Raw genomic sequence first — 18,890 nt, forward strand, 5'->3', positions numbered from 1 at the left:
GAATGGTGTCCCTAGCCTCTGTTCATCAGAGGATGGAGATGGATGGCAGGAGAGAGATCACTTGATCATTGCCTGTTAGGTTCACTCCCTCTGGGGCACCTGGCATTGGCCACTGTCGGTAGACAGATACTGGGCTAGATGGACCTTTTGTCTGACCCGGTATGGCTGTTCTTATGTTAAAGGAAAAAAAATTTTGAGGTGGGAGCGGGCAGGAACATTTCCCTGGCTGCCTCCACAAACAAATTCCTGCTGTTGATATTTTTATCTACCATTCTTTCTTCTACTCTTCTGACTTTATGCCCACCCTTTCTTTCAAAATAAAGGCATCTAGAAGAAAAATTATATTAATTGAAAATGAATAGACAGGTGTGGTGCGTCAACTTCCTTCTCTGGGTGTGATATACAGAGGCAGATTAATGAAGAGTGAGCTTTAGTCAGATGCTTCCAAACTAGTTTAACACACACAATGATTGGGCTAATGGAAGAAGCCTATTATATGGTAAGAAGTTAATCTCCCTCCTTTCCCCTATCAGTCCAGACAAGGTGGGTTTTGTGGCAATATCATTTTCAGCTCAGAGATTGGTACATTTGGATATGTAAGCCCAAACCCTTGCAGCAGCAGAGAATCATCAGCCTGTAATCATCAACAATATGCATGAACCCATATGGATACTGATTAAAATTAATGTGTTTACATTACAATCAGTACCTATAGCAGCTAGAGCTCTGGTGATGTGAGTTTCTGTGCTGGCAACTAGTACCTCTTTTATTTTTTAATGAAACAGGATTCTCCTGCACTTTTTAACCTGTAGGACTTTGTGCTATTGGAAACATTCTTCTTGAACCACACCAAGCAGAGCAAAAGTTTTATTTATTGTATTTGTTTGTAGAAAAATCATTCATCCATTACTCTGGGTACTTTCACAATAATAGAAATACTTTCCAATACTTCTATATATTTATGCAATAAAATATAATTATTCTAATAGACTGCCCACTTACAGTCAAGCTACTGAACTTCCACTTATCTGAAAAAAAAAAATCCAAACACTACTACTGAGCCTGTTTTAATATGTTCAAGTAACCAACTCCACACAGCATAACTCAACTAGTAAGTGCTTACTAAATCTCTCTACTGGTGGGGGGACAAAGTGAGAAGGGTAAATTGATTAGGAGGCAGGAGATCTGGACTCTATTCCTTGCTGTGTCATAATTGCCCATGCCTCAGTGTCCCCATCAATAATTACCTCCTTTGGAAAGCACTGGGTATTATTAATTACTGTGGAAAAAGCAATAGCACTAAGACTACCTGATTCAGGATGACACCTCCTCCATGAGTCACTGGGTTTCCTCCAATATGTTTCTTGCACTGAATAAAATAATACTGAAATAGAATTATGAAAAGTACATGAGACATGCTCAGAAGTGCCTGACTAAAACCACACTCTACAAGTCACTGTAGATGAAATAAAAAAAAAGAAGTCAGCTAGCCCCATATCCCTGAACACACTTCCAAAATGAAATGTGGAAAACTAATGTAAAATCCCACCAAATAGAGAAGCAGAGGGTAAATTCTAAGGGTGGGGGGTGACAAGTGTGACAGAGAAGTAAAAAAAAGCAGCATATACTCCAACATGCAAAGGATGTGCAAGAAACATTTCCTCAGATTATCAGAAATGGTCAAATTAGTAGTAACAAATAAGTGAAAAACTGCAGAAAAGAAAGGAAAGAGACCTGCCGTTGAACCAACCCAAGGGCAATGATTGCAAAGATGAATAGGGGCTAACACCCAAACAGGCTGGGAAGCCCTGGGGTAGGGCTTGAAGCAACCATGCTCAGCCAGAGAGAGGAGACCAGAGATATCTGCATTTTATTTTTGCAGGGCTTGTCATGCTGACACAAAACACTTTGACTTGGGAGTAGGGTGACCAGATGTCCCGATTTTATAGAGACAGTCCTGATTTTGGGGTCTTTTTCTTACATAGGCTCCTATTACTCCCCACCCCATGTCTTGTTTTTTCGTATTTGCTGTCTGGTCACCCTACTTGGGAGCAACAGATAGGTGGTGAGCGAAGGGAGGAGCAAGGAAAAGGGGAGTGTACAGAGAGGAGGAGTGAGAGAAAGGGGGCGTTAGAGAGAGGAGAGGGAATAGGGAAGGTGCAGGGAGGAGACGGGGAAAGGGGGAGTGGGTAGGGAGGAGTGAGGGACTAGACAGTGTGCAGGGAGCAACAAAGGGTGCTGAGTAAGAGGAGGGCGCTGCTGGGGCCGGAGGAGGCGGTTCTTCCCGGCGTCTCTCGGGGCTCGGTGTGTGCGGGGCAGGGGCACGATGGCCTCCATGGCTGCGGCGATCGCCGCCTCCCGCACCGCGGTGCTGAACGGGAACCGGCCGCTGGACGAGCGGGAGCGCAAGCGCTTCAGCTACTTCTCCTCGCTGAGCCCGATGGCGCGGAAGATCATGGCGGAGAAGGAGCGGATCCGCGAGCGCTACGGGCCCGACTGGGAGCGGCTGCCGCCCCGCCAGCAGGACGAGATCATCGACAAATGCCTGGTGGAGCCGCACGTCCAGGCCCGCTACGCGGCGCATCGCGGGGCCGCCCGCGCCGCGCCCCCAGCCTGCTACCCCGGCCTGCGCCTCAACACCGGCCAGAAGGTGGTGCGCTTCGGGGATGAGGGCGGATCGCTCGGCCCGGGAAAGAGGCGGCGGCGGCAAGTGAGGGGAAAGGTGGGGGGGTAAAAGATAGGCGGTCGGGACTGGGGGGAAGGTGAGGGCGGGGACTGGGAGCGTTTAGTATGGAGAAGAGTAGGAGACTGAGGGAGTTATGGAGAAGGAGTAGAGGGGCTAGGGGGCAATGTGGAGATGGAGGAAAGATGAGGGGTGGCTACGGGAGGCGTGTGTAGTATCGAGGAAGACGTGAGGTGCTGGGGGTATGAGGAAGATTAGGAGGAGTGGGAAGTAGGAGGAAGAGTGAGGGGAGGAGGCTGGGGGGAGGGTATGGGAGGAAGAGTGAGGGGAGGAGGCTGCGGGGAGGGGGCAGTGTGGAGGGTATGGGGAAGAGTGAGGGGCGGAGACTAGGGGGAGAAGGGCAATGTTGAGGGCGCTGAGGGTAGGGGGTAAAGAATGAAGAGCAGGGGCACTATGGGGAGAATGGTGATGTGGAGGAGAAAGGGTGGGGTAGGGTAGAACCGTGGTGTCAGGGGAATGGGGGCAAAGAGTGAGGGCATTGTGGGGCGAAGGGTGGTGTGCAGGTATTGGGAGGTACAAACAGAGCTATGGGAGTTGTAGAAAGGGGGTCCCAGGGGGAAGGAGCCTAGTGGGGATTATTAATAAAGAAATGTCAGCAGAGATGGTAGTGGCCAAAGCTGTGCTGTTGTTAATTTTGTTGTGATATGGTCTTTCAACACTTCATGCTGTTACCAAATATGAAGACTGTGTTAAATGCAGTTATGAGTCCTCTCCCTATACTTCTGGGCCCTGTGGCCTTGTCTGCTGTAAGAGAACAGAGACCTGTGATTCTCCGCTAGTGGCAGCAATGGTAGAAGTTGTGGAACTAGCCAGGGCACAGGTGTTCTTACCAATGTGTTGTGCAGCAATGCAGTGAATGGGGTTAGCCAACATAGTTGTGACAAATGCCTGATTCTTGTCAACACTATGGCTATCATCAGCGGAGTTGCGTTGGTGGTGAGTTATGGATCTGAGTTTCCTAGTGTAGATGCAGGATGGAGAGATGTCATAGTGTGAATGAATGAAAATTTGTGAATCAATTCACAAAATATGTGATTGCAGTTATTAATAACTCGAAATAAGGTGGTCAGTGGAAAAGTTCATCTGTGCAAGTAGTGTGGATTACAGAGAGGATTTTGTAGACACTAATTTTTAAAATAATTGAATAGTAGTGGAGAAATAATCACTAAAAGTAGAATTGAGGCAATGTTTACAGTGCATCAAATCTTTTCCTTTTTCTGCTCATAAGTACAGTGTTGAAAATATTCCCAAGTTCTGGTCCTTTTTTAGATACCTTTTTTTAAAAGTCTTAATCAGTCTTTTCCACAGCTATTGCAGTGCCAGGAAAAAGCAAGGCTGTGGAAAGTTAGACAGTTGAAAATATAGGTTTTGAAGCTTTTGCTCTTCTTGCCTTTAACACTAAAATGTGCTTGGAGAGACTCATAGGTACTTGGGTAGCGCAGTATGGAGTAGGTGCCTTTCAAATTAAAGTCCTGTAAACAAATATGTATAATCCTCTGAAGCCCCCCTTTTAGTTGACCACATTCTTTATCTCTCCTTGCAAACAAGGTTCTATTCTGTTTAGTTTTTAAATGAATGTAAAAAATCACAGCTATCCAATTTTTTAAAAAAGTCTCAGGCTATGCAAGCACACACACTGCACAACATGAATATAATTTGTTATCCTGATTTAAATTCTTAAGGCAAACTACTGTCAAATTATTTTCCTGGTTCTCTAGTCACATGATAAATTAATCTGCTTCTGAACTTGTAACCACCAATTTAATTTGAAGTGGCTAGGGCTTGTGTTAACCCCCTGCCAATATCCATACATAGGATTTGTAAGCATTGCTTAAAGACTTGGATAATCACCATAGTGTTTCAGAGCTGGTTGTGTTATAGAAGACCTTTATTCTGCATCCTCTGTGTAAGGGAAATGCCTGGTTAAGCAGCATACATGTTTCATACCTAGAGTTTGATCTAAAAACATAGGGTCAACTTGACTCTTAGATAGTGCTGATGGAAATCCTGAACATTTAGTCTTCATCAGTAAACAGACCACCAGTTTTTGGAGGATGGTGGAGATGGTATCTAAATTGAAAACTGTTTATTTTGGGCATTTTAGCCGTCTCCATTCCTTAGACTACATGTTTTACTTTCACTGTTTTGAGATTGTGAGGGCTTGCTGTTCTGAATTGTTTTGGGGCCAGAAGGAAAGTGCCAGAGGTTGTTCTGTTGCAACATATGGACAATATCTGTTCCTCCTTCACAAAGTGACAGGCAAAATGCCTTTGAGGTTTGGCAAATATTTGTTCCCTCATTTGGCAAAAAAAGCAACAAAGAGGAATGGTACTGTGTATTCTTTAATTGAGGATAAACACAGTTAATCAAATGACTTGGTATAGAGAGTTAAATTTAGATTATAAAGCATATGCATCAACTGACTTCCTTTTTCACTTTCCAACCAAAGTTTATATAAACTATCTTCCTGAAAAAGAGGTCCTGCTCTTTTCTGGCATTCTCCTGTTCCACTTTAGTCTTTCAACTGCAGTACCAAGCCTTAGGGGCCTTTCCTGGCTCATCATTCCTTGGCTTTCTCTCCCAGCCTCTCTTTCTGGTGCCAAACTTGAGTCCTGGACCTTTTCCAGGTCTCCCTAATTTCTCTTTCTTCTCCTGTTGCCACAGAGCCACTTTGTTCTGCTTGGGCCAGTCTGTTGCTGTTGCAGTTCAACTTTCCAGGTCCATGAAAGCCTCACCCTACTGGGCTTTCATGTTTTCTCTTGGCCTGACTCTTGCTCAGCTGTACTACTGCAACTCTGCATTGACAGCACAATAGATCCCTAAAATGCTTCACACTTGGCACCTCTCCTTCCCTTCGTCTCTCTCACTCCCTAACAGGCACAACATGAAGGAATTCTTCCCTTCCATTTGCCAGCTAGCATGCATCTGAGAACACTTGAAAACTGTCATGGAGTGCAGAGGGAATGAATAGTGTGAATTTGCATAGCAAAATTTTTCTAATAAGTCTCTTTTAAAGAAAAAAATGTGCAGCATTCAGTTCTGCTTCTTCCACAGTAGATAGGAAGATTTATTGCAATCATTTACTCTTGGTGCCGAAGATTTTAATGGTGTTCTTATGTGAAAATGATGCTGTTTAGGTAACTGGAAAAAAACAAACCCCATCCTTATCACTTCTAAATTCATTGTCTCCCTTTTAGCTCTAGTACAAGTGTTGCATCTGTATCTATCTACCCAAGCTAGCCCTTGTCTGTAGGAAAATAATATGATAGTTAAATTTTCCTCTCTAGCACTTCATTTGAAGTTTTAATTTTAAATGAAACACATTTCTTTAGCTGTTTTCATAGTAATCCTGCAAAAAGACATTGTGCAATTCTAAGAGTGAGGAATTCTTCAGCGATTTATAGTGGCCTCAAAGATTTTAATTGTTTACGTTCATTGTGAAACTTGCCCAAGAGTTAAATTATTAGCATTAAATCTCAGTTGAACTGCAAAAGTGTTCCTCCAATTATGGAAACTTTCTGTCTAAACAGGGCTAATATATTGCAGTAGGTTTTTGTTTAAAAAAGCAAATTGTCCCTAAAAGGAGGCATTTTGTATGAAGAATCTAGTCTTCATTATTCCAGTTCCTTTTACTTGCCATTCATTCCTGCCTCATATAAAAACAAATGAAACATTTTCCCTTTACAAATGGATGGTGGCTCTGTATGACCATTATCGTCTTTCCCCTCCACCCCCTCTCTGGAGCATGTACCTTGACCAACAGATTTGGACCTTGACAAAAAATAATTGACTTCCCCTGAGAATGTCACTTGTATTCTCTGTGGTTCAGTATCTCCATCTGTAAAATGGGAATAAATAATGCCTCTAAGAGTGAATTAAGTAAAGCATAATTCATTAGTCTGGGATTTTCAAGAGTCTATAAGTGGAGTTAGGTTTCCAAATCACTTAGAATTTTCACAGAAGCCTTAATGTGGGTAAGACCTTTGTGCTCCTCAAATGGAAATCACTATAGAAGCATATGTTAAACTAGCTCACATTGTACAATATATCACCAAAGAGAGAGTAATTTGGAATTAAAAATAATGCATCTTGCATTGGTTATTTTGGAATGAATTTAGATCAAGTTAAAGGAGAACTGGCTTTCAGGAACGGCAGTGTGTGGTGATGCTACTATCCTTTGGGGATGTCTTGATTTCTGCTAGGGTCATCTTGCGCTCTGCCAAATATTTAGGGCCTGCTCCAACTCCTGTGACATTAGTGGAATCTTTCCATTTACTTCAATGGGAGTTGGTTTAGACTTTTTATTATTATTTTTTTTAGGTGAAAACTTAACTTTAAAAAAAAAAAGGCAAACAAAAATGTGACTCACTTAAGACCTGATTTTTAAAAGGAGTTGGACAGCTCCTGGGAGCTGAGCACCTTGCTGGATTGGACTCATAATAACCAAATGTATGTTTCAATATATTATCATCATGTAACTTGGAAAATGTTAAATTGGGGTTAAGGGGAACAGCTGAAACGTCCAGTTGGCTTGGTGATAAGATGAGCATTTAACATGGAGGATGTCTGACTTTTCCATAGATACCTGCAATATTTTCTGTTTTGTATCAGCCTTCAGTCTTTGGCTTGGTAATGTGAAGCAATTGGCCACCTGATCTTTTTTTTTTTTTTTTTTTTCCCCCCCCTGCTTACAAGTAATTATTGTAATCAGAATTTTATGCTTTAAAAGTTTTTTAAGTTAAACTGCTATAGATTTGTTATCAAGAGCCCTGAAAATGCACTGCAGATTTTCACTAGAGTTAACCCTGTCCCCCCGACTCCAACCCTTTCCCCTCAATAATACTTATAAAAGATGTAGTGTTGCTGTTCATTTTTGCTACAGTAAGATATTCAGTTACCAGTACAGGAGCCCTTTTGTTGTGGGTTTGTGACTGGACAGTTGCTGTCAGATGCTCTGCACAATGTTTATATCATGTACAGAGAACAAGGAGCACAGAAGAAAGATACTAGTATGTCTTCCATTTTGAAAATCTGATGCCATTTTGCAACAAGCTGCCTGAATGTAACAACTTAGTTTCATGCTTCTCTTTTGTCTTTGATATTCTGCAGCTGGCTGCTGAAGTCAACTGTGTGACAGAGTTCTTGTTTGTTTTTAATTTTTTGTCTTGGGCCAAGAATTTCCACAAGCCAGAGTATCTGTCTCTTACATCAGTTATTTAGTGGGAGGAACAAAAGGCTATTTACCTCTTTTTGGGAGAAAGCTCCATTTGTTGTTGCCTGTTGAAAACACAAGCTGATCAAATGTGGATCAATGCTAATTCATGTTGATGATGAATAACCTTAAAGCTTTTGTTCTGTGTTAATATTCTTTAAAGCAGTATTATGAGCATAATTTTATTCCCCCTTCCTTTTCCCTCATGGGTGATGGACGTGCAAGAATTTAGTGATCATATAGGAAAGACGTGATTACTTAACTGATGTATTTCCAGTATAGTAAGTAGCTTGGGGGCTGAGGACATATTTCAGAAAAATAGGTTCAGTTCTGAGATTGTCACAGAGCTTTGAGTTTATCAGTTAGCGTCAAAGCTTTCTTCATTTTAAACTTCTGTTGTGGCTCTAAGCCAAAAATTATGTTGTCCTAGGGTGGGGTAAAAAGGGGATTGTGAGGAGAACATAGTGTGGTGAGTTTATAGCATAAAAGCCTCTGCCGTGTGTTTACAGGAGAGTTTCCCAGACTTAAAAAGTACAAAATGTGAGGAGCATTATTTGTCTAGGACAGAAGCCATTCACTTTAATGTATTTAATATAAAATGGGACCAATCAGTTGCTAGCACCACATATGCCCAACATAAGCCTTATTTGTCATTAATTTATTATTTGTAAATATTGTTTATTTTCCAAAACCTCAAAATGAATAAACAAATTTTGAAAATATTTTGTTTATGGTATAGGAAAAGCATATTTTCTCATTTTGCCCCTCCTGTCTTGGTGTGTGTGGTACATGTTTGTGCTAGCTTTGCTAGCAATTGCATGTGCAAATGTTGATTATGCAGGTAGCAACTTTGTTAAAGTGGAGTTATGCTCAGAAAAGTAATTGATTAAAAATGGCACGTTACTCTAGAAAGTGTTTGTGTTTTGAGTGATTTCAGCTTTCTTTAAATAAATATAGGTGTGTGTGTATAATATGTGTGTGTACATATATATTCATTCCTATTTGCACTGCAGAGCCAGCACAGCTGTAGGAAAGGAAGACAGATTCTGCTGCATCAACATCAGGATTGATAACTGATGGAAAATATTTGTTGTTGTTGTTGGAGTGTGAGCCAGAAAGAGCCTAGTTTGATTGTCAGACCCCAGGTTGAGTCTGCAGGACTGACCCTATTAAAAAACACTTTTCTGTCTAAACTGAGCAAATTAAAAATGGAGTTCCTAAGTAGCAATTAACTGTGGAACCCCCCTTTGCAGTTTTTGGTTTCATTTCTCATAGTATAATCGCCATGTAACTTTTGACATTATGTGGTTCCTTCACTGCATAGGATATTGATTTCAGTCTGATAGCCATTCAAGTAGATATAAATATTTGGCTATTGTGTCTTAAATAACGTAATGGGTAAAGATCAGACATACGGTACATTTTTAATATTCTTCTTTGTATAGCAATGGCATGTAGAGGCCTAGACCAAGTTAATACCCTCATGTTGTTGCTGCGCTGTGTATAAAAATATAATAAATGACAGTCCTTGCCCCTAAGAATTTACATTCTAAAAGAGAGAGCTTTCATTCTCTCAGTGACCTCTGTCTGTCATTCTTTGGCTGGTTCAAAGTTGATATTGTTACTATTTTACTGTTTTGTTACACTTCAACTTCACTATGCAATATAAGCGCATCTCTTTGATATTTTTATTAAATAAGGCTGCTTTTTTGATTTTTAGAGAGATTCTTGAATTTCATTTCAGGACATAACTTGGCAAGATGAACACTCAGCCCCTTTCTCTTGGGAAACCAAGGTAAGTTTGCTACATTTTTATTTTTATTTTAATGTCAGTTTCCCTTGGAATTGATCCTACTCCATTTGAGAATTGATACATTTAAGGTCTCTTTACACTGTGAGAGCAGTGTAAAGTGACCCATAGCATAAATAAAAAATAGACTAAGTATGTTTTTATTGACTTAAATAGAAGCAGGATCAGATCCTTCCTGAGCTAATACTTAGCTTCCAAATGTACCAGATTTTCATAGTTTAGAAAATTTCTAATCAAATCAGGACAGAAAATCAAATTTCTCTGTTTAGTGAGGAACAGAAACAATAGAATTAAATAATTGTGAATTACCTACCTTGTCGGTAAAGAGGTGGGTCCCATTTAAAATATATTTCTATGGTGGATGCAAGTGTCTTGTGATAAGGAGAGAAGCATGCAAGTAGTTGGCAACCCCAGTTAATTTTATAAAGCCTGTTTTAGACTTTATCTGGTGTCCAGTGCACCAGGCTGTGGTGAAACCTTTTGAACTTGCTGCTTCTGTATGAAGCACAGGGGTTGTCTCCCTTCTTCCCCAAAAGAAAGAGTACATTGTTAAGTATCTTAACTCTGTTGGATTTGTTCTCTTATTGAAGATATCAAAATTGTGGCAAAAGTACTAGCTACGCTGTGGTTCCCACAATAGTAAAATAAAGCTAGTGACCAACTTCTCTGTGCAACTGCAGCGTGAGGACACAATTCAGAAATATCATGTTTGTCAGGGTGTGTTAGTTGTAGTTTCTGATGGTGAACCCTAATGGCAAGCTATTTTAATTTCCCATCTTGGAAAATACACAGTCGATGTGTTTGTTCCTGTATCTCTTTCATGCTTTAAAAAAAAAAAAAAAAAAAAANTGCACCAGATCTGCATGATGAATGTCAGTGTTCAGCTTCAGAAGTACCTAGCCGATTCTATTTGAACAGGACTGATTTTATTGTTTATTTGAATCAGCTACCTCACCACCCCCCAAAACAAAGCAAGTTTATTGTGTCATTATACTTGTAACAGCAGTGTTCTTAAAATGAGATGATAAACAAAAACCCCGCTGATGTGTATTCTCCTTACCACATTACCTTCCCTGCCCCCCAAGACTCAGAGATAACTGGATCTCTGTTCATAACCATATACATAGTAAAGTAGAAAAAAATCCTTATAAGACTAAAAATCTGTTTCTGTGGATCTTGTGTGCCAAGAACAAAAAAAAAAAAAATTAAGGACAGAACAGTTTCTGGAATGGTGTCTTGATTCTTACCCCTCACTGAACATTCCATCTCTTTATGAGGAATTGAAAATAGGCCTTTTCATTTATTTTTATGCCATAATATGTAAACTTTAAAAAAAAAAAAAAAAAAAAAGGAAAATTAGGCACAGATTCAGACTTCTGTCCTCTGGCTGCTGATAGATTGCAAGGGGAGTCCACATTTCACAAATGCTGGGGTCCCTGGAGCTACCCAGATGGAAGCCATCATGCCTAAGCTTAAAATGCAATATTGATCAAGTACTGCAGGAGTTATACAGGGATGGCAGGGAACAGTTGCCTCAGATTAATTTACTCTAGTCGGCCTCCTCTGGGAAGGAACCACTAAGTTGTTGTTTGATTCAGAAAAGGCCTTTAGTTTGGATGGGCTTAGTTGGTGGGTATTATGCATAAATTGGGGTGTGGCTGTCAAGAAAAGAGTAGCAATGATACAGAGAATGGTGAACTCTTCTCCTTACTGATAATCAGTAATAAATTGTACTGCCATTGGCCTTTACTTTTGGTGGTACAATCACAGACAGCAGAAATAAAGAGTGAATGTGGTCTTCATGGAGTTATGTTACATTTACAGTTTCATAAGATAATGTTTGTAGGCTCTATCTGGATACCTCTTAGTATATCTGTTTATATCTATGACCAGCTTCCTGAAATAAATTACATCTTGTGGTAGCTTGTCTGTTTTTAAAGTCAAGATAACTTATAAACCATGATGGCTGCACAGTAAATCTAGGGAAGAGAATCTCAGTTTAAAAGTAATTGACACTTTTTTTGTTTTGTTCTGAATGTTCCTGTATATCTAGTAATTAAAGTTTCGATTATCCACTGATGAAACTACTAAAATGTTGGGAGCAATAAACTAGTGAGTCTGGGTGAATGTGTCAACTTAACTAAAATAAAGTGTTTATCAAGTTACTGTATCTATTTACAGTGTTGTCTGTTAGCATCCTTCATCTTTTTCTTCAAGAAACTTCTGTATCTGGCAAAAGGACGATCTGAGAATGAAGTGGAAATGCCTATTTTTGCTGGAGAGGAGTAAGAGAGGAGAGGTTGTCATCTACCAAATTTTAAGGAATATTAGTTTCCTTCAGTTAACCAGAGTGATGGCATATCAGTTGTCCTTTCTTGCACACTTATATGCAGCATGTTAAAATGTTAGAATACTGTGTAGATTGGTCTCTTCCCCAAGGAGTTTACATCTTTTTGGTTTGTGTTTTATATAGCACCTAGCACAATGAGGGCCTGGTCCATGACTAAGGATCCTTCACACTATGATAATACAAGTTAAATAATTACTGGGCTACAAGTTGCTTTGAAAAAAATAATCTGAACTGATTCAAACTCCCTCTCCCCCCACCCCTTTGTAACAGCAGCTCCTCAACTGTTTTTGCTGGTCTGTTTTTTGAGTTTTATTAAGATTTGATTAAATTGTTATCAAAAAGAGTTGGTTTACAAAAAAAGAGCAGGGGAAACTTCTTGTTAAAATTTTCTAGAAAAACTTGTTCTCTCTCTGCCCCCTTCCCATCATCATTTTTCTAAATTCAAGATTTTTCGACCTGCTCTATAACTGATCAAAAAAGGATGACTTTTACACACAAATTTTCACAATTCATCCCACTTTTTAAAAAATAAATCTTTTTATCCACTATATTATGAAATACTAAATTTATTTTTTAGTTGCCGAGGGAGAGCAGATTGCTCTTAAGTGAAAAATTGAATGAAGCATCAGATCAGAGACCCTTTCTTCCAACTCTGGGATTTTTTGTTTTCCCCTCCTGTGCGGCATTTTCCCCACACCTTGCATTTTGTCAGGTTCCTTTCTTCAGCTGACTCATTAGACTTTTTTGAGTCTGTTTATTTAGTGTTCAGTCTTTCATCTGCAAATAGTTTATATTTAAAAACAGGCATAAAAGGATATTTTTAATTCTGTCAGAAGGATTTACATATAAAATTAAATGAGGACATAGGTTTATCACTGTATCCCTATGTACATCTAGTATCAGACACTATATGAATATGGTATTCTTGTTCCACTATGAGTAATATATACAGGAAAATCAAATTAAAATCCACACAAGAGTGTCTGGCTCTTTCTTAGCCTGTAATACAATATGAAAGATACAGAATTTCTTGCCTCTGAATTTTAGGAGGCATGTTGAAGAATCAGCACTCCTACTATGTGTAATGGGTGAAATTCTCCATTATTACCAAATCCTAGACATAACATTAAATTCTCCCCCCGCCCCCTAGAGTTTCGATTGTAAGGAGTCATTTTATTGCCTCTCTAACCAATCTCTTCATAATTTATTACTGAGATGAAATTTCTCCATTTTACTATGTGGGTAACAATGTAACTGAAGAGGCTGTAAGTGCCTTACTTATCTGTGCAGTAATAGAAGGTTTATACCTGGAGAGCAGAGTAACAGTGTGAGGTTCCAATTCATATATATTTGAATCTAGCTTCTTGTGAATCAGTCCTGCTTTCTTAGCTGGTTTAAACTGTGACTTATTTATGTGATTAGTTCTGTCTCATTCTGAGTTGCTTGTGTTTAAAAAATAAAAATAAAAAAAAATTCCATATTTCATCTTGCATTCCTTATTTCTATTCAGTCGTCCCTCTGCCTGCTCATTCCCGTAGCAGCTATTTTTATAGCTTTGTGGTGAATGGTATTCTTAAATCTTTTCTGCTTGATGTGAGTGGGCCTTGGTTTACATGAGGAGAATCATGTGATAAACTTAAAGTTTGATGTTTAAGGGGGAAAAGTACTGATTTCTTTTCTTTTAAGCATATACTATAAAAATAATACAAACTGTGTGAGAGAAATTATAAAGTAGTCTTATCAACAGTCGTCATAACCTTTATTAATAAACTTGAAATGATTAGATTTTTATCCGTAAATGTTAATAACTGTCAAGTTTGTACACACAAACCGACAGAAAAAGTACTTCCATCAATGATAATAGAAATTTACAGATTGGTAAAGTAAGAAAAATGAGCTTGGCAATTTATTAGAGTTAAGGATATTTTGTATATTTTGATATGTGATGTAGACAATTTGTGTTGTAACAGTTATAAAGCTTTAACTCTGAGTCTCAACATTTCCTGTCACTAAATAATTAACTGACCCTCACATAATTTCCTGCAAAATTGAATCCATAAAAATAAAAATAAAATTAAACTAATATTATCAATTAATTTTTACAATATTATTTCATTTTTCCCAGCCTGTTTGTTATAAAAGATACTAAGTGTATGTCTACACTACGAAATTAGGTCAAATTTATAGAAGTCATTATTTAGAAATCGTTTTTATACAGTCAGTTGTGTGTGTCCCCACACAAAATGCTCTAAGTGCATTAAGTCGGCAGACTGCATCCACAGTACCGATGCTAGCATCAACTTCCGGAGCGTTGCACTGTGGGTAGCTGTGAGTAGCTGTCCCACAGTTCCTGCAGCCTCCACTGTCCATTGGGATTCTGGGTTGAGATCCCAATGCCTGATGGGACAAAAACAGGGTTGTGGGTGGTTCTGGGTACATGTTGTCAGGCCCCCCTCTTCCTCCCTCTGTGAAAGCAATGGCAGACAATCGTTTCGCGCCTTTTTTCCTGGGTTATCTGAGCAGACGCTATATCACGGCAAGCATGGAGCCCGCTCAGCTCACAATCACAGTACGTCTCTTGGGTGCTGGCAGACGTGGGACTGCATTGCTCCACAGCAGCAGCGCATTGCCTTTTGGCAGCAGACGATGCATTACGATTGGTAGTCATCGTCATATTCCTAAGTGCTCTTTTAGCTGACCTCAGTGAGATTGGTCAGGGGTGCCTGGGCAGACATGGGAGTGACTCAACCAGGTCATTCCCATCTTCTGCCGAGCACCCAGGAGATGACAGTGGCTTGCAGTCTTTCTACACCGTCTGCTGCCAGCCTAAGATGTAAAAGATAGATGGATCAAAACAAGAAATTGACCCGATTTGTTTTGTGAAATCAACAGCCTACTGAACCCAGGCTTTTGAGTTCAATCCTTGAGGGGACCATTCTGTGTGACAGTTGTTTGTGTTTCTCCTTGATGCAAAACCACCCCTTCTGTTGATTTTTAATTCCCTGTAAGCCATGTCATCAGTCACCCCTCCCTCCATCAGAGCAACGGCAGACAATTGTTTTGCCAGGTAAGGAGGCGACGGCAGTGCGGTGATGAGAAGGACATGGTCATAGACTTCTCACAAAGTACAGGCCGGGCAATGTGCCCCGGCAATGTGCATATCATGCTGATGAGCTCTGCAAACACGCTGGCCAAACAGGAAGTGAAATTCAAAAGTTCGCGGGCTTTTTCCTGTCTACTTGGCCAGTGCATGTGAGTTGAGAGCGCTGTCCAGAAGTGATCACAATGGAGCACTCTGGGATAGCTCCTGGAGGCCAATATCGTCGAATTGTATCCACACTATTCCAAATTTGACCCGGCAAGGCTGATTTCAGCGCTAATCCGCTCGTTGGAGGTGCAGTAAAGAAATCGATTTAAAGAGCCCTTTAAATCGAAAAAAGGGCTTCGTTGTGTGGACGAGTCCAGGCTTAAATCGAGGTAATGCTGCTAAATTCGACCTAAAGTCGTAGTGTAGACCAAGCCTAAGAGAGTAGGGAGAAAGTTGGAAAGAATTGCTTTATCTCAGAAGGAGTTGGAGTAAACGGTGATTTCCCTCAGGCCTTAGGTTACAGTATGATGTTTCCAGTTTTGAAACATGGTTGTAGGCAAGCAAATACCATAATATCATTTAACTTTGAGGCCAGTGTATATAATGATTTGGAAACTTTTTAAGACCCTTTCTATTTCTAGATCTCTCTGTCTAACTCCACCTAGTAATTTAGCAATCATTTTATAGGCTTAACCCAAGAGGCTATGAGGATACTGTAGGTTGTGGTATGGTGGAACAAAAGTTTAGTCAGTATCCAGGCAAATTTCATTGTTAGCTACGCTCTTGTTTGTGAGAACAGAAAGCTTTTTTTTCTGTCAGTTGTGTGTTCTGAATACAGGCTTGGGAAGTAGAAATTCATTAGATTAAATCCAGGCTCTGACTTTTTGGCTTCCTTTTGTGGTTTTGGGAAAGTGCCTGTGCCAGTATTTTCAAACATGGGTGCTAAAACGGGTATCTGAATCCATATTTAGGCACTTAAATATGTAGCTTGATTTTTTTTTTTTTTTCCACAGGCATATGGCACAGCCAGTTGAAGTGCCCAAATATGGAGTTAGGTGCCTGTCTTTAGGAATTAAAGTTTGAAAATCTTGTCGTTCTGTTTTCTCAAAGGTTTTTGTGAGAATTGACCAACATTTGTAAAGCAGTTTGAAAATAAACAAACCCTTCTTAGAGCATGATGATTATTATCAAGACATTGGAAATGACGAGGAAGTTTTTAATCGTATAACCATCCTTTCCTGTCGCTTATATTTTGCCTTTACATGATTTTTCTGGTTTTATAAAATTGTCTTTCAAAATTTCAGTAGATAGTACCAAAATGGATTAAAAGTTCTCAGCATTTCAGCCTGTATTTGTATGATACACTGTTTGAATAGTTCTCTCTCCTGAGGTCTCAGGCTGGGAAAGGAGGATCATTGCATATTGGGAGCAAGTCATATTCTAAGAGCTGAACAAGGGAGACTTGTACAGCACTTGTCAATGTTACACTTCATAATAGCATAACTATTAATGCTATAATTCCATCAGTACGAATTTCAACCACAACAGCATTTATTAGGGTGACCAGATGTCCTAATTTCATAGGGATAGTCCTGATTTTTGGGTCTTTTTCTTAAATAGGTGCCTACTACCTCCCACCTATCCTGATTTTTCACATTTGCTATCTGGTCACCCTAGCGTTTATGAAGTGATATACTCTTTGCTTTCATTTCAGAGAGAATTTTGTGAACGACTTGATAGATCTACCTGTTTTCAAAAGTAAACTGGTGTGGGAGTGTGTGTGTTTAAAACAACGTTTTTCTTGTCAAGGCAAATGAATGTTAAGTATTCAACAACTTCTGAAGCTGTTTAAGTTCGTGAAAATGCCTGAGCCATTTTTAGCTATGTTTTTAATGTGTGTTTACCCAAAAACTAGTTAAGTTCCTGCCTTTTCTTTTAAAACTTCTATTGGGTTACCAAAGCGAAACTGCAATATACATAGTAAAGAAGGTTGATCATAGCAACACTTGGAAGCTTTTATATAATAATCCTCTGAGTAGAGAACAATAACGCTGCTAAAGAAGAAACGTGTGCTCCTATATAGTTTACCTGTTGTATCATTACAAACTATGTAGTGACACTTACAGATGAAAATTGCCTTCTTTATGTGGAGTGAATTGAGTCATGGCCCATGTGAAACTTCAGTATGCAACTTGAAATATTGGTTTTGTTACAAAACTGAAACTCAGGTCAAGTTTGTGAATTTGAGTCTGTTATGTTTCAGGAGGAATCCAGACAAAAATGTGAAGTTTTGACTGAGTTTGGCTTTGAGTTTTTCGCTTTGTCTGAACTTAAAATTCATAGGGAAATTCAGGGAGCATAAACTCATGAGAATGTAAATAGAACAAGTTCATGTGAGCCTCTGTAAAGTGACATTGTGTATTGTATTGTGTCTGAGCCCAAAGGCCTCCTGATTTAACAATGTAGTTGTGGGTAGAAAAGTGCCGACTTCATAACTTCTTACCTTAATTGTGTGTTTTGAGTCATACTTGATTAGCTTACTGTCAAAAAACATTTTTTACTTCTGTCTGCCATGTTGGCTTAATACATTCCACCTTGCTCTTTCCATCCCAATATATTTGCCATCTGCATTGTCAGCTAAAAAAACAAGTTAGTCCATTTCCAGAATCATTGCTGTTGGTGATAGGATGTCAAATTTGAAAGTGTTGCATGTAGAATGAACATCAATGATGGATAATAAATGGAAGGACGTTGTCACTTTTTTGTACCCAGATTTGAGTCTTTCTTTCCTCTGTCATTCCCCTGTTACTCTACATGCACGTTCCAGACCTCTTCTTTATTTAAAAATAAACTGTTCTAGGTGTATAGAAGTAATATTAGCAATTTCAGTAGGATACATATCACTTTTCCTCTCCTGGAGGCAGTGTGGATCAGTGACTAGAGCACTGACCTAGGAAATGGGAAATCCAAGTTCCATTCCTTACTCTGCCACAGACTTCCTGTGTGACCTTGGGCAAGTCACTTAGTTTCTCCGTACCTCCGTTCCCCATCTGTAAAAGAGGAGAAACATACATTAAATTCATTGTGAAGCACTTTGAGGTCTGCGGATGAGAAGCACTATACAAGAAAGTTCATTATTTATTATGTTGTTATAAGGATCTCAAAGTATGTTAATACACAAGTAGGCAATGACCTAATCCTAAAAAACAGTTTTAACCAAATTATTATTATTATGCATTTGTCCACAAACTGTACTCTTGTACACTGGAGCTAAAACCAGACTGGCTGAAGTAATTTTTAAAAAAATAGATTATGAAGATAGTATTTTTGGTAGTGGTCGGGGCTGGCTTTGATCCTTTCCTGCTGGTATTAGAACAATGCCAGCTACAAACAATGTTTTAAATATTGGTTAAGTATCAGAGGGGTAACCATGTTAGTCTGGATCTGTAAAAGCAGCAAAGAGTCCTGTGCCACAGATCCAGACTAACACGGCTACCCCTCTGATACTTGACACCATGCAAGGCACTGCATTTAACCGTATGGAGTGGAAATCCATCAACCTCATGAAGAAACTTGCACAAATACAGACAGATATCATCTTCCTTTCCAAATGCAAACGGATGGACATCATACCAAATGGACTAAAGGTAAAAAATCCACTGCTATCTACATACTACACAGACCACA

General features: G+C 39.5%; 1 protein-coding gene across 1 annotated transcript in view; it reads left to right on the plus strand.

Annotated features, from left to right (window-relative positions):
* The first annotated feature begins 2,196 nt into the window (after window positions 1-2,196).
* The window catches only part of C3H1orf198 (chromosome 3 C1orf198 homolog), a 35,926-nt gene continuing 19,232 nt past the window's right edge, over window positions 2,197-18,890 (plus strand). Inside the window, exons 1-2 of the mRNA XM_075064139.1 lie at window positions 2,197-2,650; window positions 9,700-9,750. Of these exons, the coding sequence (XP_074920240.1) occupies window positions 2,327-2,650; window positions 9,700-9,750 (375 nt within the window). The 5' untranslated portion in view covers window positions 2,197-2,326. The remainder of the gene's footprint in view (window positions 2,651-9,699; window positions 9,751-18,890) is intronic.

The sequence above is a fragment of the Chelonoidis abingdonii genome, chromosome 3, assembly GCF_003597395.2.
Source record: "Chelonoidis abingdonii isolate Lonesome George chromosome 3, CheloAbing_2.0, whole genome shotgun sequence".
NCBI classification, from domain to species: domain Eukaryota; kingdom Metazoa; phylum Chordata; order Testudines; family Testudinidae; genus Chelonoidis; species Chelonoidis abingdonii.